The 26,668-nt window shown below is 38.5% G+C and overlaps 1 protein-coding gene across 1 annotated transcript in view; it reads left to right on the top strand.

Moving 5' to 3' along the window:
• The window catches only part of TRPM3 (transient receptor potential cation channel subfamily M member 3), a 501,162-nt gene that overhangs the window by 349,575 nt on the left and 124,919 nt on the right, over nt 1–26,668 (top strand). The window contains 1 exon segment of the mRNA XM_036021739.1: nt 15,335–15,407. Within this exon segment, the coding sequence (XP_035877632.1) occupies nt 15,335–15,407 (73 nt within the window).

The raw sequence follows: 26,668 nt of genomic DNA, 5'->3' as shown, positions 1-26,668 counted from the left end.
GTTAAAGGTCTTTGTGATTTTCTCTTTTATATGCCATTGCTTAAGATAAAAATGTAATTGTGCATCTTCCTGTGCAAATGTTTTCAAATATGTTGACTCAAACAAACACACCAAATTCAGGATCATCTTGGGTCAGACAGGATGTGCTGGCCTTGGCCCAGCATGTCCTTCAAACAAGGGTTTGTGCATACATTTACAAAGCAGCCCAAAGCTTTTCTTTCTTATGCTCTCTCAGGCTAGGAATTTATTTTAATGCTGGATCTAATGGCAACAGGGCACATTCTTGACAAAATGGCAGTACCTCTTTTGCTTATGATAAGCCTACAAGGCTGCAGTGAAGTGAGTCCTGACCCTCTACGATCTGAGTGCCCTTGGAATGGTTGTAGGTTCTTTCACCATCGCACCTTTGCCACAGACAGCTTTGCTGCAAACATTTCCACTGCATAACTAATGGTCCATAGGCAATTTTGCTGTAAAAAAAAGGTAAAATAACTGCTTGACAGCTTGAGTGTTTTCTGTTTGGTTTTATTTATTGATGAATCTACTGTTTTTGGTAGACTTAATGTATTTAAGCTGGTTGTCAGTATCATTTTGTTTTTCTGTTGACAGAGTTCACACAGTTACTCCTATTTTTATATTATATATAAATCTTATCTAGCCCTCATAGTGGTCTATAGAGTGATACGTAGATATGCTGAAGGCGGTCTTAAACTAGTTAGCACTTCTTCCCGATGATAATGATTTGCCTCAAAAGTTTGTTTCTTATTTTGAAACACACCACACTGGGAGGAGAAAGAGAGGCAAGGGCCCTCCTTGACTCCGTGGAGTTGAACCCACATTTCCCACAGAAAGAAGACAATTCTTTGGTACAATCCCCCCAAAAAGCCAGTTATTTGCACAGTATTACCATGAATCTATACACATTTTAAATAATCTTTTTAAATTCTGTGATTCATTTTTTCATGTTTTATTAATTTTTTCAATATCCATCTTTTATTTGTCATGACTTTATCTTTTTTAATGCCAAAATTGCCTTATGGTCAATTAGTAATGTGGCAAAAGTGATTGAGGCAAAGACATCTATGGCAAAGACGTGTGTCTAGAATACAGCAAAAACACCAGACATACCTTACAATTTAGCACTAAGCCTGTCTTATCTTTACAGGTGAGATTGGGTATGGATCTTAGGTGGAAACCTGATCAGTCTCTGGATGGGAAATAATGCAGAGATATACAGACACCTGAACCCAGATATTGAACATCTAAGATTTCAGTCCTGCCCTTCCTGAACCCAATGAGGACTGTTCAGTCTCAGATATGTTAACTCAAAACGAATTCCGACACTTGTTAAAGATGTTAAGGAAACCGTTATTCAAGGGACACCAGGACAGGGTTTTCAGTAGGGAAGAGACATTGGTCTCAACTCTGAATAGAACAAGGGAAAGTGGGGATTCATGGCCAAGAAGCAGAGTAGGGTAGGTGTCAGTGGATGGAAAATCACTAAGGTGGTAGGGTGAGTCTCTCTAAACTGACCTAACAGGATTCTTACTAAAGCCAGGCCAAGATATCTGACATCATGTAGAAGGTGGTGTAAAATGAGGAATCTGGTCAGATATCAAGGGTAATAGATACCTAGGGCAGGGGATTCTCTATAAACCGACTTAACAGGATTCTTACTAAAACTGGGAAATGAGAAGATGAACAAGCAAGCCCAAAAATAAGAGCCTCGTAGAAGAAAAGGTTCAGAGGAGCCTGAGTAAACTTTGGTCAAGGAGAGAGTCTTTATCATACATAGTCCTCATCTGAAAACTACTGGTCATATTTGAACTCAGAAAGAAGGATTCATTCCACAAACATTCATTGAGCACCTGCCATGTGCCAAGCACATTACTGGGCAACAGGGATGTAGAGAACGAAGTAGTATCCTTGCCCTCCAGGAAATCAGAGGCTATTGAAGGAGGAAGACTAACAAATAGGAAATTGTGTCCTTGAGCTGGGTCATCTGGGTAAATGACTTGCTGACTGCATGGCCTTCCATGTGGTATCTAAACTCTCTGGCCTCATGGTCACCATCTATAAAATGGGAATAATAACAGTGACTAAATGATTCATTTTTGCAGGACCAGCTGAAGTCATGTTTGTGAAGTACTTGCACAGTGTTTGACACATTATAAATACACATAAGCCACCATAGTGATATTGCTGTCGCTGATGTGGGCATTGTTTGTATTATAGTGTCAGTACTGCGAAAGAAGTATATTCACATAATTCAAGTGGAGAACTGAGACTAAACCAAGGTAAAGGATAATTAGAATTAAAATGGGCTTTCAGGAGATGATGCTTGAACTGTGTCTGAGAGGGCATGGGGCAGATAGCCAAGTAGAGCTTCAGTAGCAAGAAATACCAGCAGAGAGGAGACAGTGGGAGCAGGCCCAGGAACATGCCAAGGATATCAAACACATGAGAAGGGAATTAACTATTATTTTTTAACAGATTTTTTTTAGAAAGATACTTTTTTTAAAGATTTTATTTATTTATTTTTAGAGAGGGAGGGGAGGGAGATAGAGAGAGAGAGAGAGAGGGAGAGAGAGAGAAACATCAATGTGCGGTTGCTGGGGGTTATGGCCTGCAACCCAGGCATGTACCCTGGCTGGGAATCGAACCTGGGACACTTTGGTTCCCAGCCCGCGCTCAGTCCACTGAGCTACGCCAGCCAGGGGAATTAATTATTGAGCCCATGCCAAATACTAGAAACTGTGCTATATGATTTAGAAGGATGATCCCACATAAAGGTTTTGCAATAATCCTTTAGATAAAGAGTTATCCCTACTTCACACAGAAAGAAACTAAGACTCAAAAAGGCACAGTAACACCTAAAGTCTAATAATTGTCATGATTCACTTCTGAGTCTGTGTGATTCTAAAGCTCATAGTCTATACACAGTCTGTCCTCTCTGAGCCAGAGCACAAAATGTATCTAGATTTCAGGAGAGTTGTGGGGGCCCTGGACAATGAGAACTCAAGGGCTAGAGCAGTATTCACAGCAAGGGATTTGGGTGTTGTCCTGCTCCATGGTCACTGATGAGTTATCATAATACTGAGAGTGACAGATTTTCCTAAATAGAGATAGGGTTGTCATGTGCCACTTAACTAATTTCAGAGACATAACAGCTGGGTGTATAATAAGCTAAGTATCAACAATGTGGTATGCACAGCATGGAGCACGGGTGATAGTGCCATGGTTCGGCAACATAAAAGGGGAACATTAAAAAAATGGTAATTTGTTTGACTCTTTTAGATTCCATGTATAAGTGATACTACATAATATTCATCTTTCTGTCTGATTTATGTCATTTAGCATAATGACCTTAATGTCCATCTACATTGTCACAATGTTACAGAACAGCCAGTGCTATTGCAAAACAGTCAGTGGAGTTGTACTTCTCGCTGCCTATAGGCAAAACTCTGGAGGCAGAAGTTTTGTGAAAAAGAAAAGAAGTTGTTTATTTAAAGGCCATACACTTTCGGAATAATAGCAAGTTTCTGTCTCAGAGCCCTTTAAACCCAAAGACAAATAACCCTGCCACCCTCTGCCAGGCCAGGCCAGTTTCAGGAAGTGTCTGGAATCCCTTTTCCCATTTTAAAAGTACCGGCCTTTGGGGAACACAGGTGGCTATAGAATGTTCATCCAGGCTGCTTGGCAGGTTCCTGGTCACAGTTCAGCTCCAGGCACCTCTCATGACTCTGTGTGTACCTGGCAGGGTGGGCTGCACAGGACCAGCCAGCACTATACAAGAGGGGCACTGGAAAAGCTGATAAACCGCATAGCCTTTGGAGCCTGCAGTCTCAGGAACTTAAGCCCCTGTAGCCAACTGAGCTAATGAAGGGACGGAAAACTGCATGTTTCCCAACACATTCCCTCTTAAAGGCTCAGCCCAGAAATCCATGAACGACATAGCATCCAGCCTTTCAACCAGTGTGCACCACTGTGCGCCATGTTTGTCAGCTCCTCAATGTCTTTGACCCTCTTCCAGCTGCCATTTTTACAGAAGGGAACAGTTTCCCAACCATGCACAGGGGCACAAGCATCATGGTCCGAGGTCAGGTGTCCCCAACCCCAGCTCATGCAGGCTCTGTACAAGCTCCCTTCTGCTACCTCTCGAGCTCACCAGTTGCTCGCAACCCATCGCCTTTGTTTATAGTTGCCTCGGGCAGCCTCCTCTGCAGTAGTGCCTCTCATGTCCTCCTGGGGAACTGAGCTTTTTCTCCAGCTGCTGCTTCGGTCCACCACCTTGCAGGTTCTCCCCACAGCCTCCCTTCTCTCAGGGGTAGGGGGCAGCTTCTCGTGCAGGACTGGGGATCCCCCTCTGCTGCCAGTAATCTGGCCTGACCCACCCTGTTACAATAAATGACAGGATTTCCTTCTTTCTCATAACTGAATAATATTCCATTGTATTCAGGCACACGCCACATCTTCTTTATCCATTTATCTCTTCATGGACACTGGGTTTTAATAGCTTGACTATTGTAATAGCATGGTAAACATGGAGTGCAGATATCATTTTAATATCTTATTTTCACATTTTTAAGTATTTTTTATCAATTATGCTATTACATTTTTTCCAATTTTTCCCTCTTTATCCCCCCTCCACCCTGCCCCCCCACCCTCCAGGATTCCCCCCCTTAGTTCATGTCCATGGATTATACATATAAGTTCTTTGAGTCCTCTGTTTCCTGTACCATTTTTTATCTCTCCCCATCTATTTTATGCTTACTAATTATGCCTCTTCTTCTCTCTGTACCCTTCTCCCCCTATTCGTTTCTTCCCCCTCCCCACTGAAATCCCTCCTTGTGATCTCCATTTCTCTCATTCTGTTCTTATTCTGATTGTTTGCTTAGTTTTTGTTTTTGTTGTTTTTCTTTTCTTTTAGGTTCATTTGTTGATAGTTGTGGGTTTGTTATCATTTTACTGCTCTTTTTTTTAATCTTCTTTTTCTTAGGTAAGTCCCTTTAACATTTCATATAATAATGGTTTGGTGATGATGAATTCCTTTAACTTGACATTATCTGGGAAGCATTTTATCTGCCCTTCCATTTTAAATGATAGCTTTGATGGATAGAGTAATCTTGGATGTAGGTCCTTGCCTTTTATGACTTAAATACTTCTTTCCAACCCCTCCTTGCCTGCAAGGTTTCTTTTGAGAAATCAGCTGATAGTCTAAAGGGCACCCCTTTGTAGGTAACTGTCTCCTTTCCCTTTGCTTCTTTTAGGTTTCTCTCTTTGTCTTTGATCTTGGGTAACTTAATGATTACGTGCCTTGGTGTGTTCCTCTTTCGGTCCAACTTCTTTGGGACTCTCTGGGCTTCCTGGAGTTACTAGAAGTCTATTTCTTTTGCCAGGTTGGGGAAGTTTTCCTTCATTGTTTGTTCAAATAAATTTTCAATTTCTTGCTGTTGTACTTCTGGCACCACTATAATTTGTATATTGGAACATTTCAAGTTGTCCCAGAGGTTACTAAGTCTCTCTTCATTTTTCTGGGTTCTTGTTTCTTCCTTTTCTTCTGGATGGATATTTATTTATTTATTTTGTTCCAAATCATTGCTTTGAGTCCTGGTTTCCTTCCTGTCACTGCTGGTTCCCTGAATATTTTGCTTTGTTTCACTTTGGGTATCTTTCATTTGTTTTTTCATTTTTCGACCCAGCTCAATCAGATCTGTGAGCATTTTGATTACCACGGCTTTAAATTCTCTATCAGATAGGTTGGCAATCTCCCCATTGCTTGAGGCTTTACTCTGTTCTTTCATTTGGGCCATATTTCTTTGTCTTGGCGCAGGTTGTAAGGGGGCAGGGCCTTAGGTATTCACCAGGGCAGGGCAACCCTCCTGGTTGTGCTGTGGTGCTACCTATGGGGGAGGGGCCAGAGAGAGAACAGTGCAGCTGGCCTGTTCCCCCTAGCACACTTTTCAACTCTCACGTGAGGCTGGGAGTTTCTCCTACCATGGCAACCCCAGCCGTAGTGCACAGTCAGCTCTGAGTCTCAGTTTTCCTCTTAAGAGAGCCCCTCCCAAGAAGCCCATGGAGCTTGGCAGTCAGCCCCACCCTCATGGTCTACTGTGTCACCACGGTTTTTCTGAGTCGGCCCGCACTGTCTGCCACCTTACTGGTCTGGTTGTTCTGGTTGATTTTTTCTTTAATTCCTTGGTTGTCAGAGTTCCACGCAGTCTGATTTTCTGGCACTTTTGGTTGTTTATTTATTTTAAATGGGTCATTATCCTCCTTTTGGTTATGCGAGGAAGCGAAGGGTTTCTACCTATGCCTCTATCTTGGCCAGAACTCTTATTTTCACATTCTTTAGATGTATACCTAGAAGGGGGATTGCTGAATCATGTGGTTAATTCACTCTAGAGTGGTAATGATATTGTGATATATAAATGTACCAAATCAATTCAAGTGTACCTTAGACTTAAACAATGTTGTGTGTCAATTATATCCAATTAAAAATGGTAATCAGCCCTAAACTGTTGAGCAGACTAAAGTAACTGGAAACAAGATTTTCATATGCTACCATCTACAAAAATCTAGTTCCCTTCTTTGGGTAAAGGAACACAATGTATCAGGTAGGAAGCTGACACTGTAAGATAACCGTAATGCTGATCTGATTTTTTGTTCTTTTGAGCATGAAGAAAGAAATTCTGTGACCTCCAGAGCTAAAAGGAGTCCTTATAATCACTCAGTTATTTGTTATTGGTTTTTTGTAGATGATAAGACCAAAAGTCAGAAAAGAGGTGATTAGGCCAAGGGTCTTTTGACATGGGACATCTGCCGTATGAAACAGACTTCATCCTGTCCACCATGCAAAGGGAACCCAGGAATCTGAAAGTATCCACACAGTCTGATGTGGGCATTTTCCTCCAGAACATTTCCCCTGTCCCTCCCTAGCTGACTCTTTCACAGGCTCTGAAATGAGTGTTAAACGCCTCTCTTCCACTGCTCTCCCAGGAAACGTACAGGAAGCAAGTATGGAACAAAGCTTACATGCCCTACTTTTAAGATGTTTGTATTCCTTACAGTTGGGCAGGAAGGGAGGAAAAGTGAAATGTATCTTTTCCTAAAGTGAGGAAAAAAATCCAGAATGTTATTCCCCTTATCCTCAATGGACTCTGTCACTGGCTCAGACTCAGGGTTGCTCTGGACAAGGGGAAGGGTGAGATTGGCCCAATGACAAGTGGAGCAACTTCTAGTGGGCAGGTTGTCAGAGGTGTAAACCGAGTGTATCTGGGACACCCACCTTACAAACAGTCAACAAGATTATTACCAGGGAAACCAGACTGGCTTGAGAAGGGAGGCAAGACACCTTCTCTGTCCATAGCACTTCATGGCGCCTTCTTGTCACCTGTCACCAGGAGGGATTACAAAGAAGTAGTTGGGCTGCAGAAGTATGTGATATCTTGATAATTATAATAGAAAGTCAGAAAACATATATAGTTTTATCCTGTTAGGGTAAAAAAAAAAAGATAAAACCACCAAAACAAAAACCCACTAACAGTTTTTACGACCTAATAAGCCCGTGTGGCGCTGGCCTGTAAGACCCATCTGCTGCCCCACGTGTTCTGCTCGCAGAGACGTCCACGCATTTTCCTGAGCTGGAGAATATTGCCTCGGGTCAAACTGAATTTCCGTCCATCTGGCTGGCTGACAAGGCGGCTGGTGACAAATACTCTTGATTTTGCTAGCCAGTGCCAATGACATCTATAAAGAAAGTTATAGAAATTCTATTGCTGGACCTCTGGCATCTGTTGGCACCCACTGAGGTACATCACATAATTATATAATAAATGACAGAGGTGCCGTCAATTGTCAGGAAAGGAACTGAAAGCAGAAGACAGTCGATGACAGGCTGTCATCTAGTTCCAACCCCCAGAAAGCACCACTGAAATTTCTCTAAAGAATTCGTGGATGAGGAATTTAGCCTGTTCCTATTTTTTGCCTTCATCATAAAATCAGCTGGGCCACTTTTTCCTGTCTTCTCTATATGTCACCTTAGGATCCCAAAGTGCTGGGTCTTTTTGTCACCATAAAGGATACATCAATCATGGATCCAGAGAGCCTGGGTTGAGTTCCTGACACATATTTAACAATTTCCCTTGCTGTGACCTGACTTATGTGCTTTAAAAAGGATCCAAACGTCATGCTAATCAAATGATTTTATTTGCACCATCCAGTTGTTCAAGCCAGTACTGCCCTGTGACCTACACAGCATGCAAAGGGCCAAAGTAAAAATCAAGGAATTGAAATTGGAAGAAAGTGATAAGGTTAATCTGCTTTTTAAGACTCCTTAAAAAAGAAAAGAAAAGAAAAAAAAGCACCTAAACTCATCCTGATAGTTGGTAGTGGTGCAAATAGAGAGGGAACAAAAGATGACCCTGCCATAGCTCCTCTGTGTCCAGGTGTGAAGGTCGCACTGTCAGCACATGCATGCATCTATGTTTTCAATTATCATTTTGCTACAGCCAGCTCCATAAGAGCTGCCTTCTTCTCTTCAGCCATTACAGCAAATCTGGTTCAAGGACAACACAAGCTTCCTTTTACTTCAACTAGCTTTTATGTGCTTAAAATACTCACCTCTAACTATGAGGCAACTTGTGACAAGAGCACCAAACTTCGAAGAATCTATGCTAAAGACAAAATGCCAAATACAGAACAGGATTTATATGAAAAGATGTTCATTACATCATTGTTTCTATCAAAGATTTAGACAGAGCAGAGGTATTGGTAAGTTAGCTATAACATTCATTAAACAAAATACTCTGTAGATACTGAAAATCATGTTTTTGAAGAGTTCCCAATAATACAAGAAAGTGCTTAATTATAATGTTAACAGAAAAGAAAATAATGCAAAATAGAAATTCACAAATATGGCCCCCTATACATACATATATACATACTACACTTATAGAAAAAAAAAGAAAAGAAAAAGATAAAATTACAGGAAATATCATCAGGGGTTGTCTTTGTTTAAGAGTTTGGATTTTGGAAATTATTTTTCATTTGACTTTTTCTAAACTTTCTACAATTTCTAATGATAATCATAGATTGTTTTTATAAAAAAATATTTTTTCTTATATTGGAACCAGTGGGCTTCTGGCCTCTGAATTGCATTTGTTGACTGGAGAAACAAACTCTAGTGTTCTTAGATTACAGTGGGGGGAAAAAAAGACAAGGGAGACAAGGATTAGAATCAGATAAGCAAAACTTCCTCCATTCTCTGGCACTCTTCATTAATCACCAAGTTCATGCATGAAGTTCACATCTTGAGACAGCATGAGGTTGAGTGGTAATTAAAGTGTGCTTTAATCTAGGAGATAATCTATTACTGAAAGTAATCTAAATTGAATTGTGTACTAAGAGTAGAAGAAGTACAATTTTAAAATAAACTGGGAAAATTGTATAATAAAATATCCTTTTGAAAGTCAAATAATCATGTACTTATCTAATGTGTAAATTTATACATGACAATCTTTTCAAAGCAGGACACAGTAGAATTATATTAATTTCATCAATTTCTGTCTCAATAACATCACTTTTTATTCTCCCATTTCAGTATGAAACTGAGTCTTATTTAAAAATATCACATGGAAAGTCAATGTATAGTTTATGTGGAACTTGATAACAAATAATTAAACTTTTTGGTAATAATTTTCAGATGAAAATTTTCAATATCACATTCCACTGATCTTTGGTTTGCTGATTTCCAGGTGTGCTTGAATTTTCTCTGATTTTTCTCCCCTCCTCCATAAAAATCTGCATGTCTATTTCTAAGAGGCAGCACTTTGTGAAAATCTTAACTTCAAGAATTTTGTCAGCCAGTGGGACTTCATTCTCTCAAATGCTGGAAATCAAATAGAAGTATGTTGTGGGTGCATAGTATTCTATTCACCAGGTTGCATTGTTCTCTTCCTGTACCAAGTGACTTTTGTTGTGCCAAAGTGAAAAGTGAAGCCAGTGTCTATTTAAAGGCCTTTTACATTACCAGTCAGGACTCCTGTTTAGATCCCTTCCAGGGTCTCATATCAATCTATATCTCAATAAACATGGATTTTCACATTTTATATTTATCATTCAATTGTTTCAAATTATTTTGAATATTAATAATTCATCTGAGAAGTATTCTGCTAAGCTACTGATTTTTAAAGTCATTGCATTGTGGTGATTGAATTACCTATGGATCTAATTCTCTCTCGCTCTTCCTGCTCTTATGCTCAGAAAACGTCTCTAGATTTTTTTAAGAAATTAAATGAGTACAGTTGTCTCCATTTTCCCCCAACTGTATTTGAACAACAATTTAAAAAAATAGATATAAATGGTAGATACAAAATAGACAGGGAGAATAGTGTAGGAAATGGAGAAGCCAAAGAACATAGATGTATGACCCACGGACAAGGACTAAGGGAGGGGTGGGTAATGCTGATGGGATGGGGTTGCAGGGCAGAGGGGAATAAAGGGGAGAAAAAACTGGAACAACTATAATAGCATAATCAATCAAATATATTAAAAATAAAAGAAATTTGAAGAAATTGAATGAGTAAATAGGAAACATTTTAGAGATGTTTCTTTTAAGAAAAAGTTCCAAATATAGCACATACAGGGTGGGGCAAAAGTAGGTTTACAATTGTTTGGATGGAAAATAATACAGTAATTAATAAATAGTAATCCAAGAATAAACTCTCTGTTTTACATACTCACAAGTATAAACCTACTTTTGCCCCACCCTGTATAATGTCTGTAAACCTTTGGTTAACATTTTGGGGAACTTTCATAAATTTATTAAAAAAAATAGAACTTTCCTGATTATCTATTGTGTAACCATGCTCCTTCTCTAAAATTTTCAGATGTGTTACAAACCATTTGTCAAACTCAGATATCATCTCTTACATTTCACATACCAGTAAATGGTTGTGGAATATCCCTTCTATTGTTGAAAGAATGAGCCAAAGTATGGCTTATAGATGTTTTTCAGTTTAATGTAATGGTTATTTTCATTTTCAAAAGTTCACCTCAATCCCCATGTCTCTTTTCACAAACTCATTGCTCACTGTGACATAAACATAAATCATAAATTAAGCTATTTCATAGACCTTGAAAGGGAGTCAGTTTAATTTTCCCAATATTTGTTTCAATACCCTCATCTTGTTCAACTACAAGACTTGCTGGACTTTAGAAGTGGTAAGTCCATGATTCATTCAGCCCCATGTGTCTGATGGTTGACTTTGTGGAGGGCGCTACAAAATTGAAGACAGAAGTGAAGCACGTAATTTTACCATATGTCTCATTATACTATTGGGATTTTATCTATGCAAATACAATGTTTTTAAAAGAAAAGGAAGGTATAGAAGGGAAATGATAAAAATATATAAAAATAGAAAACATAAAATAATACAGAAGAATAAGGCAAAAAATCACTAATCATATTAAATGTAACTAGGTTCTTTTCTGCCTTTAAGAGATAGATATTCTGATTTAGTTTTTTTTTTTTTAATCTAGCATTGCTGTTTCCAAGGTAGAAACCTGAAACAAAATGACAACAGAAAAGTGACAAACACCCAATGGAATAATGTACCAGACAAATCCTAATCCCCCATAAAAGGTTGTGTAACAATTACAATGATAATGTAAAATAAGATATAATACAAAGTGACAGCATTAAATAGGAAAGGGAGATATTATATGCTGGTAAAAAGTACCATCCACCAAGAATAGATTGCCATGAATTTTTATACATTCTTTAAAAGCTTCAAAACATACAAAGCAAAGACTGTTTACTTTCAGGGTATAGTAGTGAAATGTATAATCTTAATAGGAGATTTTAACATACCTATTAGAAATAAGAAGTAAGGAAATGTGTAGAGTATTTAAATAAAAAGTTAGTAAGTATAATCTATAAATATTGAGACTGTATATTTTCTTCAAACAAAACAGCACATTTGCAGAATGTTAAAAATATACATACACATTCTAATATTTTAAGAGAAAATAAATTGCATATATCTAAAGTGAATGAAAATGGCATAATGCATATAAAAAAGCATGTGAGATATAGAATCTTAAATGAATGTGTTAGAAAACAAGAAAAAACAAAAAATATATGTATTTACAAAGCATAAAAATAAATTGGCTAAAAAGTCAACTCAAATTTCTAAGAAAAGTATAGCTAAGGCAGCAAATTAGAAGAAATGAATGGAGAATAATAAAAAAACAGAATAATATTTAAATTGTAAATATAATATTGAGCAATAAAATGAAAACCTGATTTTTTGAAATTACCATGATTTTGATCAAGTGAAAAATAAAGAGGAATGGCCCTGGCCTTTGTGGTTCAGTTGGTTGGAGCATCATCGCATAACCAAAAAGTTGTAAGTTCAACTCCCACTTAGGGCACGTGCCTAGGATGTGGGTTTCATCCCCTGTCTGGGAGCACACCATCCCTGGTCCAGGCTCAGACAGAAGGTAACTGAGCAGTGTTTCTCTCTCACATTGTTGTTTCCCTCTCTCCCTTCCTTTCTCTCTAAAAGCACTGAAAAAATGTATTCAGTGAGGATAAAAATTTTTTTAAACAATAAAGAGGAATAAACAACTGCCATATAATTCTAGATGTAGAAGAGATTATTTAAATAAGCCAATTCTAAGTACAACTGTAATCAGTAAATTTGAAAATCTACATAAAATGTCTGCTTATCTAGGAAAATATATGAAATTGAGTCAAGGAGAGACAAAAAATCTAAATTGATCAATAACTTGAAATATTTATAAAAATGATCACCTATCCCTAAAAATGCTTCAATGCTAGATAGTTTATAACCATCCTACTAGCTCTGCCAGAAGCCAAATACTTTGTTATGTAAACTATTCTGGAACATAACTAAATGAAGCTTCCCAATTTATGGTGAAAATTGGTGCAACTCTGGTACCAAAGCCAGTCAAGTTTGTGACATGTAGCAAACTCACAAAAAGAGCTGCAAAGATCCCAAATAAAACATCAGCAAATAAATCCAGGGCTATTAAAGAATAACAAGTCAAAACCAAGGAATTTTGTATCAACCTATCATACTTTAAAACTACTATTTTGGTTCACATTCCCACCTGATTTTCTGCATCTCTACCAACACTGGGGAGTGGTAGGAGAAAACTCTTGTTTGATTGTTTTTTAATTTGAAATTTAAATCTTTACATTTTAAATTAAAAAGCTTTAGAGTAGTGATGAACATGTAATATCTCAGGTCAGTTCAAAGCAAAATTATTAAATAAATTTTATCTTTGGATCCTCCACTCCAGCCTATTTCTGGTGCTTCTTTTCCCACTTTCTAGAGTCCTTGGGTTCTTCATATGAGCTCACAGGGATGGGTGTTGTGGGGCAGGGGCAGCCACTTCCTCCCATTAGCTGTCCAAAAGAACTGCAAAGTCCTGGCGTACAATTCCATTTCAGGGTCTTCGACAGACAACAGCACATATACCTGGGTCTCTACTTTCCCACCCTAAAATCCTTCAGAAAGCCTGCACTATGCACCTTCTTACCCCCCTCCTCAAATCTGTCTCCAGGAAAGCCTGATAATCTCATATGGTAGGGTAAATTTGATTTATGTATTTGCTGCCTCAGGAGAATTTGCTTCTGAAATGTAGCCTCTAATTAGGCAATGAAAATTTACCCACCTGCAGAACAATTAGGTCCTATGTTTGAGGAATTCCATTTGATGCCTAATTTCTGAATTTTTCTAAAATGGCGAGCTCAGATGTTATCCTGATGCTTCAGCCTGCTGTACAATGGTGTCGTTCAGACTACAACCAGCCCTGGCTTAGAGAGTTAAAGAGCCAAATTCCCACTTCGGCCCCTTGGTTCTTAATCCAGTGAACCCAAATTTTCTTCCCATGAGTACAAAGTAGATAAAAGCTGCCTCTCATCTACCAAGTGGATTCTGTGAGGGCATCAAGAGCTGTTTGGGGCAACGTCCCAGTGGTACTTTGGCCAAACTTGTGGTTGTGCAGAAGCAGATTTCTGTGAAACCTAATGGAGTAGGGGCACAACTCCAGCTGATGATCCTTACCGGGGGCCACCACTATGACCCATGAGCCAAACACAGTACACAGATGAATTTCATCTGGTTCTTATACTTTTTACATTTTTTAGTTCAAATGCCTGTGAAGGTATTTCATCTTGCAATCTCTCTGCCTTATACTCATCCCAGGACATAAACTGATACAAAAGAATTAGGCATCCCACAAGAGCACATATGTTCTTGTTCCTTCTCCTCACTTCTGCCCAATGTTTAAGGCACAAGACAAAAGGTGAGATCTATTGGGTTCCAGTCACAGCTGTCCTTCTAACTAGTTGTTGCCCATAAGCACTGGGTCTCTGTATCTGAGTAGTGGACCAGAAAACTTCTGAGACAACTGATAGTTTAGCAGTCTGTGGTTCTGTATCCATTCTCTCCATCCAGTAGCAGGGCTTAGAATTATATATTAGCAAATTCTATAAAGTTTACTTTCTGTGTAGTTGGAAATAGGCAAGTACTATTATATCCCCATTTATAGGCAGGGAAACTCAACACCTAAGGTAGTTGAATACAATAGCAATTCAATGTGGAAATTTTTTAAAATCTTTTGGCTTCTTTAAGCAGCTTCCCTCTGACTTAGAAAAAAATCTTTATTGTTCCTAAGCACTATTTTGGGATTTTGTATTAATCCAACTTGTATTAATTATTCCCCAGAGAATACTTTTCTCCCCCGAACGTACTGATAAATTATTCTCAGGAGGTTTCAAGGTTATCGAGAGGACTGGAGGATCTAGAAGCATCACAACATTGAAAACCTTGAGTAACTATTGCCGAGGAGTAAGTGTAGGGATGGCTAAATTGAGCAAACACACATATATACCTAAGGGAGCCATTTACTGAAGGGCATACTACTAACGAGCTATTTTTAAACACTTAGTTTATCATCTCATAGTTTACATTGTGGTTTACACATGTCTGTAAATCCAGCAAGTTTTCATTTAAAAACTTAAATGTTAGAAGAGGACATTTTCCTTGCTTTCTGGTTTCTCCTCATTGAAACCACAATCAGTGCAATTACCCAAGATGGTTTCTGTCAGGAGACTACTGAGGCATTTCCCTCTTAATGAACTGCAGGGCCACCTAATTGAATTCTTGCTATGTATGCTTTTCCTGTGGTTAAGAATCTACCCTATAGATTTTAAAACCGTCTGTGTTCAGATATGGTCTCATTGATTTAATTTCTCTTGGGGGGAAAAGTGCATTGCTAATGGTCATGTCTCAAATTGCAGATTACGGTATTTCGGATGGGATCAGAAGGACACCAGGACATAGATTTAGCTATCCTGACAGCTTTGCTCAAAGGTAAGAGAGTTTGTGTGTCCAGAAAATGCAAAAGTAACTTCAGTGGATTAACACAGCAACCTTGTGTCTCCTAATAGTGGATATAATTCGAAATGATACCATTACACAGCCAATTGTGGATAACATAAGGACCTCTCCTGTGAGACACACTCTGGCTATTCAATTCTTCTATAATAGAGCTGTGAGAGAATGATTCAATTTCATAAAACTTAAGTATACTACAATTTAGTCATGTCCACTGAATCATAAAAATATACAAAGTAAAAGACTAATGTTATATGTAAGACACTAAGTTCCTGAGGTTATTTAATAATTATTGCCCTATCTATTTTCAAAAATCACTTAATATAGCCTAGATAATAGACAGCTAGACATAGAGATATCATAATATGTTAAAATGGAAAATCGAAACCATTTAGAGCAATAGAGAAAGAGACCAAAAAAGTAGGCTACTGTACTTGTTATAATTAAACATTAAATTTAACTCTAAGTTTCTTCAAAGTCAAGGTGAAAATGGAAATGCCTGGAGTGAATGGTTTTCCTTTATAAGGAGGCTGTTTGTGTATGTCGTTTCTGGTCCCAATACTACAAAGAGATCTCACCGCATGTCCTCATCCTTGCAGCCATGTGCAAGAGAAGATTTTCCTCCAACTTCTACAGATCAAACCCTGCCCTTAATGTCCCTTACTAGGTAGTTTACATTTGGATAGTGATGTTCAGTATGAAAATAAAGAAAAAGAAGTTGCCTCTGTTTAGGACTGAAAGGAAAACTGGAGCTATAAGATGAAGCAAAACCACAGACCTTTTGAATGCAGTTCTGGGTTAGCGAGGTCTCCCACCTTCCTCCTGAGCCCCACGCTCTGCCTGCTGCAGCATTTGTCACATGGCTGGGCACTCCCTGGTTGTAAGCCTCCTTAGATGACAAGCTCTGTGAGGGCAGAGAAGGCGTCTTGTCCATTACTGCTCTCTCAGCACCTCACATAATTCATACCACACGGCAAGTGTTCGACCAATTTCAGTGAATAAACGAAGGAATGAATGGATGACTTAATGATTCAGTGATAGATTCCAAAATTAAAACTCAGAATAGCAACCACTGTATTCTAGTTTCTCATCTACCTACTCTTCTTCCACTATTAATATTTTCTTGACTACCTATCATGTGGCAGTCACTGTGCTGACTGCTAAGCTTTTTACCAATACTGTAAACATTCATTGTTGCAACAACTGTATCATGTAGAAGCTGTTTTTAATTCCCATTTACAGATGGGGCCACTGAGCTACAAGAGGTTAAGTAACTTGCTCAAGGTTACCATTACTAATTAGTAAGCCTGGGCTTCCAAGTATGCCCAGCTCTTCAGTACACCACGTGACCCCTTTGACCACAGAGACTGACCTTCTCCGTCTACTCCCCAAATTAGATATGCACACTTTTTCAAGATTCTGATCACATTTCAGGAAGTTCACAACCCTAAGATGCGTGTCATGTGTCCCAGGTTGAGAATCTCTGCTCTAAAGCGTTCAGTTCCAATGGACTGAGCACGTACATGCAGAAGAATTCAGGGAGCTACATGGGCTGAACCACAAAGCAAACCCTGGGTCCCCTTCCCTATTTATCAGACAAAATTAAAAGTTTGAGGCAAGTAACTCTGATAGTTGCTATTCTTACATAAAAATAAGAAAACGTAATAAAGCTGGTAACTAACGTTTAGGATTGTTAAGTGCCCAACGCCGTTTTAGGTGCATTCTATTTACAAATTCACTTAATCCACACAACTGTGTGATGACCAGTTTATGACAAGGCCCAATTTATCGACAAGGAAATTGAACAATTTAGTAACGTGCCCACACCAGACAGCCTGACCCCAGAGACCTCACTTACATGTTCCACCACGGCATGCCCACTGATAATAAGTGGAACACCATATTTGCCACCTTGAACCAGACTCCCAGCAAATGGAAAAGTGACCCATTTATTAGTTAAAACATATTAACCATCATCTTATCTTCTATTGAAAACATTTTCTTCCTCTTTCACTAATTAGTGACTTAAAATTGTGCTTACCCTTTGATCAGTATTAGAAATTTTTTGTGATATAGTTTTCTGACTGTTCATAACAGATCATATGAAATATATTTTATATTATAACCAAATAGTTATACATATGTGTTTAGAAAACTGAAATTAAGGTATATGAAATAATGTTTCCATTGACTATAGGTAATGAAAGTGGATATTTTCTATCTTCTTTAATGCTGATTATATCCCACTAAATTGATTTCATGACCTATTAATGGATCATAATTTGAAGTTTACAAAACATTGCTATAGGGGATTAAAGGAAATTATGATTGCTCTAAGAAATTAACATTTTAATCATTATAATCAACCTTATTTATGCAACAGTTGATGCTAATTGGAATTTATGCCATTAAAAAATTATGATGTGTCAACTCTGTTTTGCGAAGGCTTTTAAATGCTCTCTGATTTTGACCCAGTTGGTTTGTGAAGTATGTCAAGCATATACTTCTGCTGACTCTACCTCAGAGGCCAAGAGCATACTAAAATGTTTCAAATTCTTTAATTTGTTAAATTATTCTTCCTATGTATTTTCACTTATGCCTGAGTATGTAATATTGTTTACACTTAATTTTTCTACAATCATACTTGGTTTTCAATTATCTAATGCATGAAGAATCTTTGTATAGTGCAGTATTTATTCTCTCCATCATCTGAGAAAATTAAAAATTAGATAAGAGGAGGAGAGAGCTGTGAGACTAACCCCTAGCTGGTCCATAGTTTCAGAACCTGTGGGGAGTGGAAGGCAGACAGATGGGGAACCAGGTGGTTGTGGGGAGAATACACCTTTGCTGTCTCCTGTTTCTGATCCCATGGGTTTTATTTTCCTCTGAATCTGTTAGTATTAAAGGATACTGTTTATATGATAGAGACTTACTGGGTGTCTGTTCAAAAATGAAAAGAGGAAGACCATGAATGCTGTTACAAAAAGCTAAGAGGCCCTTAATGTCTTCAAAAGCTGACCTGAGTAGCTTTGGAGAACAAGTGACATCACATTTGTCGTTCACATTAAGGTAACCACTCTCCAAGAGTGGTGGTCTCAGGCTGAAGCTACACCCTTCTCCACCTCTTCCGTTCTCCCCCCACCACTGCCGCACATCCAGGGGACCCAAGAAACTGGTACAGAGAAAACACAGGACATTGCATGTTCAGATAAAAAACAAATTTGGGGGATAAGTGAAGCCCAAGTATTGCATGGGACATATTTATACTAAAAAATATTGTTCATTATTTATCTGAAACTCAAACTTACCTGGGAGACCTGTATTCTTCTTCGCTAACTCAGGCTACCAACCTACTCAGCAGAGGTCTGACACCTTGAGAGATTCTATGAGAAAAGTACTCAAGAATCTAGGAAGGTCACCTAGTTCCTCTGCCTGCCTCCATCCCTCAGCCAGGCCCTGCCTAAGTCATAGCAACCAGAGAAAGCTTCCCCTGAAAAAGACTCCAGACTTATTTTAAACTCTCTGATGCTTACCAACATGCTCTCTCAGGCACCTCATACTATCTGTATCTCATACAGCAACATAAACCTCTCACTCCAGGCTCAATAATGCCAGATAACATCTGCTCATAGCAGTAAGTGGTGCTTGATGCTTTCTACAGATAAAATTACTCCCAGTGTTCTCTTCATTTACTCTTACACCCCTTGGAAGTCGAAGCATGTGGGTGTACACTCTCATACCGATATACATGCACTGAAGTGTAATAGGTGATGATCATTGTCCTTCCTAAGTGAGAAACTTTTTCCTTTGGGTTAAATCTTCATTGGTAAATAAGTTACCTACAGCATGGGGAGAGGGTAAACTTTACTGCTTATTTTTTTCTGGAAAGCAATTTAAAAGAGCTAAAAGAGAATGCAAATAATATGTTCCTATACAAAACTACCCAGGTCATCAAAAACAAGGAAAAGTCTGAGAAATAGTCACAGCCTAAGAAGAGATGCTGACTAAATGTAATGTGGCCTCTTAGATGGGATCCTTGAACAGAATAAGTATTAGGTTAAATATTAAGAAAATCTGATAGAAAAGGAGAAAGCATCTTCTGTAATTAACTGTAAAAGTCAAGTACATATATAGTCAAAGTACTATAACATGTACAGGCAATATTTAACATAAAGTATCTATATAAATCACATAAACATGTATAATAGCTGATTACTATTGATCTAAAAAATAATTAGAAATACTTTTAGAGAATCTAAGCAAGAGATATATGAATGCAGAGTTAACAGAAAATAATTTGTAGGAAATTCAATTTCCCCATACAATTAAAGTCATTTTAGAGAAAATTACCTAGTTTCTACTATTTTATTTCACACATTTTAGTTCTTCAGACATAATTAATGCTAATCAATAATTAATAAACTAATTAATTACTTTTAGACTCTTAAGTAGGGGAAGACAATTTCTTTTTAAGATATGCATTTGTAAGTCTGTTTAAACCTTAAAGAAAAAAGTTTGAAATAAAATTCTTATGCCACCCTGAAACTAATACAAAGTAATATTGAATGTAAACTGTAATTGAAAAATAGAATGCCAAATGTCAAAAAAATAGCCAATATGTTCTATCTAACTTTAGAAAAATTTCAAGAATGCCATTGATTAGATTATATTATGCAAAACAATGAAAATCACTATGCTCTAAACCATTTTTCTTAAAATTATATCTTTTAAAAAAACTAAACTTGAAATAAAAGTAAAATCTTTTTTTAAAAACAATATATTTTAATAGTTTGAAACTACATCTAAATGCATGCCCCTCTAACTCTAAACTAAAAAATGCAACTATTATCACAAACTAGTACTGACATCAATATGCAATTAGTCTTGCTAAATAACTCATCTTATTTTCAAATGGCTTAATAAATCCCTAGCAAAACTAAATTTTGGAGTATATTCTAAATTAGTTTATGTCCAATAATTCTACGCACCAGGTAGATCTCAAAGGCAACTAGCATCTTGGAATGTTTACTGAGAAGCTACCTTGCTTAAACTTTGAGGACTGATTAGTAGGTTTTTATAGGAATTAATTATGACCCTACTTTGACAATAAAAATGTATTTCTAATTAGATGCTGTCTTTCACATCCTACTTTCCTGTGTGTAGGCAGCTTAATACAACACATGCATGATTGCATTCTTTTTAATATCTTTTTTTAGCCTGGAACTGTTTGGATAGCTTTATTAAGGGCAAAAAAGGAGACATGTATGTAAATACCTTCATCACTAATGAGACACAAAGTTATCATACTAATTAAATATTATACAAGTAGAATTAGATGAAATTTTGTCCAAAGGAGATCTACAAAATCAAAAATATGTAGCATATTCACTTTATTTTAGATTGAAGATGGGATATGGTAAACCATGGGAGAATAGTGAAACTTTCAGTTGGAGATGAAACTCCTCTGGTAATTTTTACAATGTAGATTCTTTTTTTTTTTTAATATATTTTATTGATTATGCTATTACAGTTGTCCCATTTCCCCCCTTCTCTCCCCTCCACCCTGTACCCCCCTCCCACCCACATTTCCCCCTTTAGTTCATGTCCATGTGTCATACTTATGAGTTCTTTAGTTTCTACACTTCCCGTACTATTCTTGCCCTCCCCCTATCTATTTTCAACCTACATTCTATGCTACTTATTCTCTATACCTTTTCCCCCTCTCTCCTCCTCCCACCCCCCTGCTGCTAACCCTCCATGTGCCCTCCATTTCTGTGGTTCTGTTCCTGTTCTAATTGTTTACTTCGTTTCTTTTGGTTTTGCTTTAGGTGTGGTTGTTAATATTTGTGAGTTTGCTGTCCTTTTACTATACATGTCTTTTCTTTATCTTCTTTTCTTAGATAAGTCCCTTTAGCATTTCATAAAATAAGGGCTTGGTGATGATGAACTCCTTTAACTTGACCTTATCTGAGAAGCACTTTATCTGCCCTTCCATTCTAAATGAGAGCTTTGCTGGATAGAGCAATCTGGGATGTAGGTCCTTGTCTTTCATGACTTGGAATATTTCTTTCCAGCCCCTTCTTGCCTGTAAGGTCTCTTTGGAGAAATCAGCTGACAGTCTGATGGGAACTCCTTTGTAGGTGACTGTCCCCTTACCTCTTGCTGCTTCTAGGATTCTCTCCTTCGTTTTTACCTTGGCTAATGTAATTATGATGTGCCTTGGTGTGTTTCTTCTTGGGTCCAACTTCTTTGGGGCTCTCTGCGCTTCTTGGATTTCTTGGAAGACTGTTCCCTTTGCCAGATTGGGGAAGTTCTCCTTTATTATTTGTTCAAATACGTGCTCAATCTGTTGCTTTTCCCCTTCCGATTCTGGTACCCCTATAATTCGGATATTGGAACGTTTAAAGGTGTCTTGGATGCTCTTAATCTTTTCCTCAATTTTTTGAATTCTTATTTCATCATGCTTTCCTGCTTGGTTGATTCTATCTTCCTTCTGGTCCACTGTATTGTTTTGAGACTCATATTCCTTCCTTTCACTATTGGCTCTCCTCCGCGTGTCTTCCTGCATCTGTTTTATGGTAATCTGCATTCTTTCATCTAAATTTCGACCAAAATCAACCAATTCCGTGAGCTTTCTGATCACCAGTGTTTTGAACTGCGCATCTGATAGACTGGCTAATTCTTGGTCGCTCAAAAGGATGAGTCCTGGGGGACTGATCTGCTCTGTTGAAAACATGGTTTTTTTCCCCCTTGTCTCTCCTTTTTTTTTTCCGGTCTGGTTGCTCTAGCTACGGTGGGGGGCGGAGCCTTAGGTGCTCACTGGGGCTGGGCACCCCAGTCGCTAGATTGTGACGTTATATGTGGGGGCGGGGCGGGGCGGGGCGGGGCGGGAGAAAACAATGGCAGTAGTTCCGTTCCTCTGGGCTCAGACCCTTGTCTGGGCTTCTGGGCCGCGAGCTCTGCCCTGGTCCACAATCGCTGCCCCTCTGGGTCTGCCAGCCGCAGCTTGCGTACTCAGGGATCACCTCTGCCTTCTTGCGCGCCGGATGGCTTTTGCGCCGATTTCGCGCCAAACCTTCCCCCGACCTCCGCGCGCCGCCGACCCGAGCCAGCCCCGTGCCTGCCAGGCTCGTCTTTTCCTACCAGTCCGGATGAACGCGTCTACTTCAACTTCTTGGCTGCCCAACTTCCATTCAGATAAATCCTCTGCCGGATCTGGGTGTTATTCTGATAGTAAATTATTGTTGTAAATTATTGGTTTTCTAATCTTGGTTGTGCGAGGAGGTACGGTGCATCCACCTATTCCTCCATCTTGCCGGAAGTCACAATGTAGATTCTTTACCGAAGTATTTATTAAGCCCTTCTCTGCATGAGGCTACTTTTAGTTCTCCATGTGTCCTCTGACTTTTAAATCAGTCTCTTCCAAATGCACTTGGTTCCTGATGGTTCAATTTATTCCTTTAGTCAAACCTTTAACTTCAATGTCACAGAGAAGATAGGCCTTCAGCAGTTACTCAGGTTTGGAAAACTCTCATTAATAAGTGATGGTCTGGCTGATGATGATCATGATGATGCCACCAAACCAGACATGAGGACAGGGCGCCAGCACCATCTGTTTTACTCACCACCAGACACATATTAGATCTATCCCCAAAAAGTCCAGCCATTGTTAACAAGAATGATTTGCACAGCATCGACGTAGCCTAGCAGCCAAGGAGAATGGACTGGAATGCACATGCATTACAATGACAATTTCACTGTACTAGTCAGTGGGGGTGGTAGACGCTGTTGAGGGAGCTGGTGTACTGGGTGGCATCACATTCACAATGACTGAGCAAGTATAGAAACAAATTTGCATCCAATTTTTTTATTGTTGTTCAACTACAGTTGTCTCCATTTTCCTCCCACCACTCTACCCTTACCCACCTACCCCCACCTCCCACATTTAATCCTGCATCAAATTTTGCAGTAAGCTTAAACATTCCTTCACGGAAACTATTCAAATGATTCAGAAGGCCACACCTGTGGGCACCTGGTGATTAGCAGCTTCATCACAACAATATGCCCACTCACGCATCATGTCTCATGCAGAGTTTTTGGTGAAACATCAAATCACCCTGGTGACTCAGCCCCCCTACAGCCCAGGTTTGTGACTTCTGGCTTTTCCCAAAACTAAAGTCACCTTTGAAAGGGAAGAGATTTCAGACCATCAGTGAGATTCAGGAAAGTACAGCAGGGCAGCTGATGATAATTGGGAGAAGTTCCAAGGTGTCTACTTTGAAGGGGACTGAGGCATCATTGTCCTATGCACAGTGTTTCTTATATCTTGTATCTCCTTCCATAAATGTCTCTATTTTTTATAGTACATGGCTGGATACCTCCTGGATATACCTCATACACAAAACACCTGACATACAGTTGGTATTCAATAACTATTTATAGCACTGATGAATAAATGATCAAAAGCCTTCAGGATCTGATTAGATATATCTTTAAATCCTAGTGCTTTACTGGCTATGGCATTAACCAAGCAGGTTAGTTTACCTCTGTAAGCCTCAGGCCCCTTCCCTGGGCAAAGAGAAATTGTACCTCTCTTGTGTCATTGATGTAAGGGATACATGAGACAGTTAAAGTAAAAGAACTTTGAGGGAAAGCAATGTGCCTTCTCTATGATAAATACTTAACACATAGTACTTTTATACCCATTCCTTTCTAAAATAGGCCTTAAAAATTCTTAAAGACCTGGCATGTCCCCCATATCCAAAACCCATCAGAATCATATAATGTTAAATTTGAAAGAACCCATAAATTTAAAAACAACTAAAAAATAAATAAATTTCAAGGATACATGAAAGGATCCAAAACAGACCACAAAAGGGAGTTTAATCTTGAAAATGGCTGGGAACATGCTAAGATGCCTTAAAATGAAATTAATTTTCTGTCAAGTTTATTTTCTTACAAATCCAAGTAGATCTCAAAGTAATAGCAGGGACCAAAGTAGATAGCAGTTTTAGACATTTCTATTTGTCTCTAATAACAAAATGCAATAAAAAACTTAAATCTCTTAATCTCTTTATCTGTATAGTGTCTTAAAATTCACAAAGCATTTTCACATAAATTTTAATCATTTTCTAATCTTTACAACTCCATGCAGTGGTTATCAGCTAATTTATCTCTAAATTAGGACTTTCTTAGGCATGAAAGTGGGAAGTATTGATAATTAAACCAGAACAACAAGAATAAACCAAGAAGAGCCAAGCAAACTCAACTATTAATACCCTGGTTACAATCTACCTTCCAATTAGAAAGTTTCCAGAGGAAAAGGATCATGTCTTCTTCTTTGTCTTTATATCCCAACACCCAGAAAAATTTCTGATGTGGAATTTTCATAAATATCCAGTGATTGAAAGAAATAGAGTCCTGGCCTAATCAACTACCAGCCAAAGTCACACAAACAACCCAGAAGTGAGCTGGGGCCTCCTTACCCCTGAAATTTCATTAATGTGGACTCTCAATAATCCGAAAAATGCAGATCCTACATTATCCCCAGAGTTCCACAAGTTCCTAAAATTCTTAAATTCTCCCTGTCATCCCTGCCTCCTGATTCATATATGTTATTTCTGCTCCTCACTATAGAAGTCCAAATGTAAAACTAGACCTTCCAAGTTTCAAAACAAAAATAAGATTCATGTAACATAAAGAACTTAATGGACATAGTAGATTTTTCTAAAAACATAGGTAGGGCTGGAAGAGAGTTTATTTCTGAATAATGTAACCACTTCTGACCAAACAGCAGGCATCTCCAATATTGATGTACTTTGGCTGTTTCCTACAGGATCCTTTCTGCAGATCCTTCACCATGACTCCCCCAGTGTCACACTGTTCCACAGGCTTCCCCTCCCCCATCTTCTTCCAGTATTTGCTTCTTCCTCATGCTTCTCCTTTAAAAGTAAAATGAAGTCTTCTTCTCCTTTTAAACACAGAGATTCATCTCTGGGCTCTGATATTTTGGCCCCAGCCCTGAAGGGCTCATCTGCAAGGTATCTGCAAAATACCTCTGCAAAATACCTTGCAGGCAAAGACAGTCCCCTCTCAAAGCAGAATTCTGGTGCCAACTCATAGAAGAGAGTAATTTCTTCAGCTCCTTTCACATAGGTAGTAAGTATGAGAGTGGGGCTTGAGACTCAAGTTTGTCCTCAGAGAATGAGAGTGTAATGTTCTTTGCTCCAAGGGCATAATCACCGGCAGGAAAGGTGCAACATGTGCATCCAAGTGTTTGCAAGGGCCATGAACAAAAGGGCCTTAGGCCATTCCTATTATGGTTCCAAAGTCACGAACATGTCCCTAAGATTGTCTCACTGTAGAATTTTTAAGCCGGTAGAGCTATGAAGATCTAGGCCATGCAATGCCTCCGCTGGTGTTTGGGAAACTGGAATCCAGGTCTGCAGAAGCCCAGGAGCAGTGTTCCTTCTCTGCATGATGCAGTTAGTTCTGCATCACAGATGTGGTCATTTTGGGCTCATTGTTACACAGAAGCTAAACACCCTTTCACTCTGCAGCTTGCTCATGCCTCAGGATTGGCACAATGCCAGTGTGCTCCATTATCTACACTTTAAGCTAACTGCAAACTCAAAGCTTGTGAGCAATTCTCAGCTGGTGACTCTCCAGCAGAGCTACAGAATCATGTTTTCTTCTTGACTACCTGAGAGCAATGGGTCAGCTTCATTCATCAAATTAATCATTATACCTTCTAAATTATATAATCATCCAGATTGACAGTGGCATGGTTTGTAAAATGAATACTTTACATTGACAATACAAGTAATAGTGATAAACAATAGTAAAACTAACATATAACAGTAACAACTAATATGGCACTTACAGTAGGACAAGTATTAATTAATTTAATCCTCATGATACCAAAATGGGGCAGGTACTATTAGTATCACTCATTTTAGAATTTGGAAAAATGAGGCACAGAGAAGCTAAATATGGTGGTCAGAGTCACACAAGTAGAAATTGATGGTGTCTGGACATGAACCCAGGTTATCTGAGTCCAGAGCCTTTGCTCTGCATCCTGAACACCTATGGCCAGGACCAGATATTAAAGACTGCCCTTATTTTCACATATTTTGAACAATCAATGATGACTAAACTTTCTTTGGTACAAGAAAAAATATAGACAGACTCCCAGGTATATATAGTTCACTGAACAAATAAATTTATTTATTCTACTG

The sequence above is a fragment of the Phyllostomus discolor genome, chromosome 3 (genome assembly GCF_004126475.2).
Source record: "Phyllostomus discolor isolate MPI-MPIP mPhyDis1 chromosome 3, mPhyDis1.pri.v3, whole genome shotgun sequence".
NCBI classification, from domain to species: domain Eukaryota; kingdom Metazoa; phylum Chordata; class Mammalia; order Chiroptera; family Phyllostomidae; genus Phyllostomus; species Phyllostomus discolor.
Note: the sequence above shows the minus strand (reverse complement) of the source record. Positions and strands in the feature narration are given on the sequence as shown.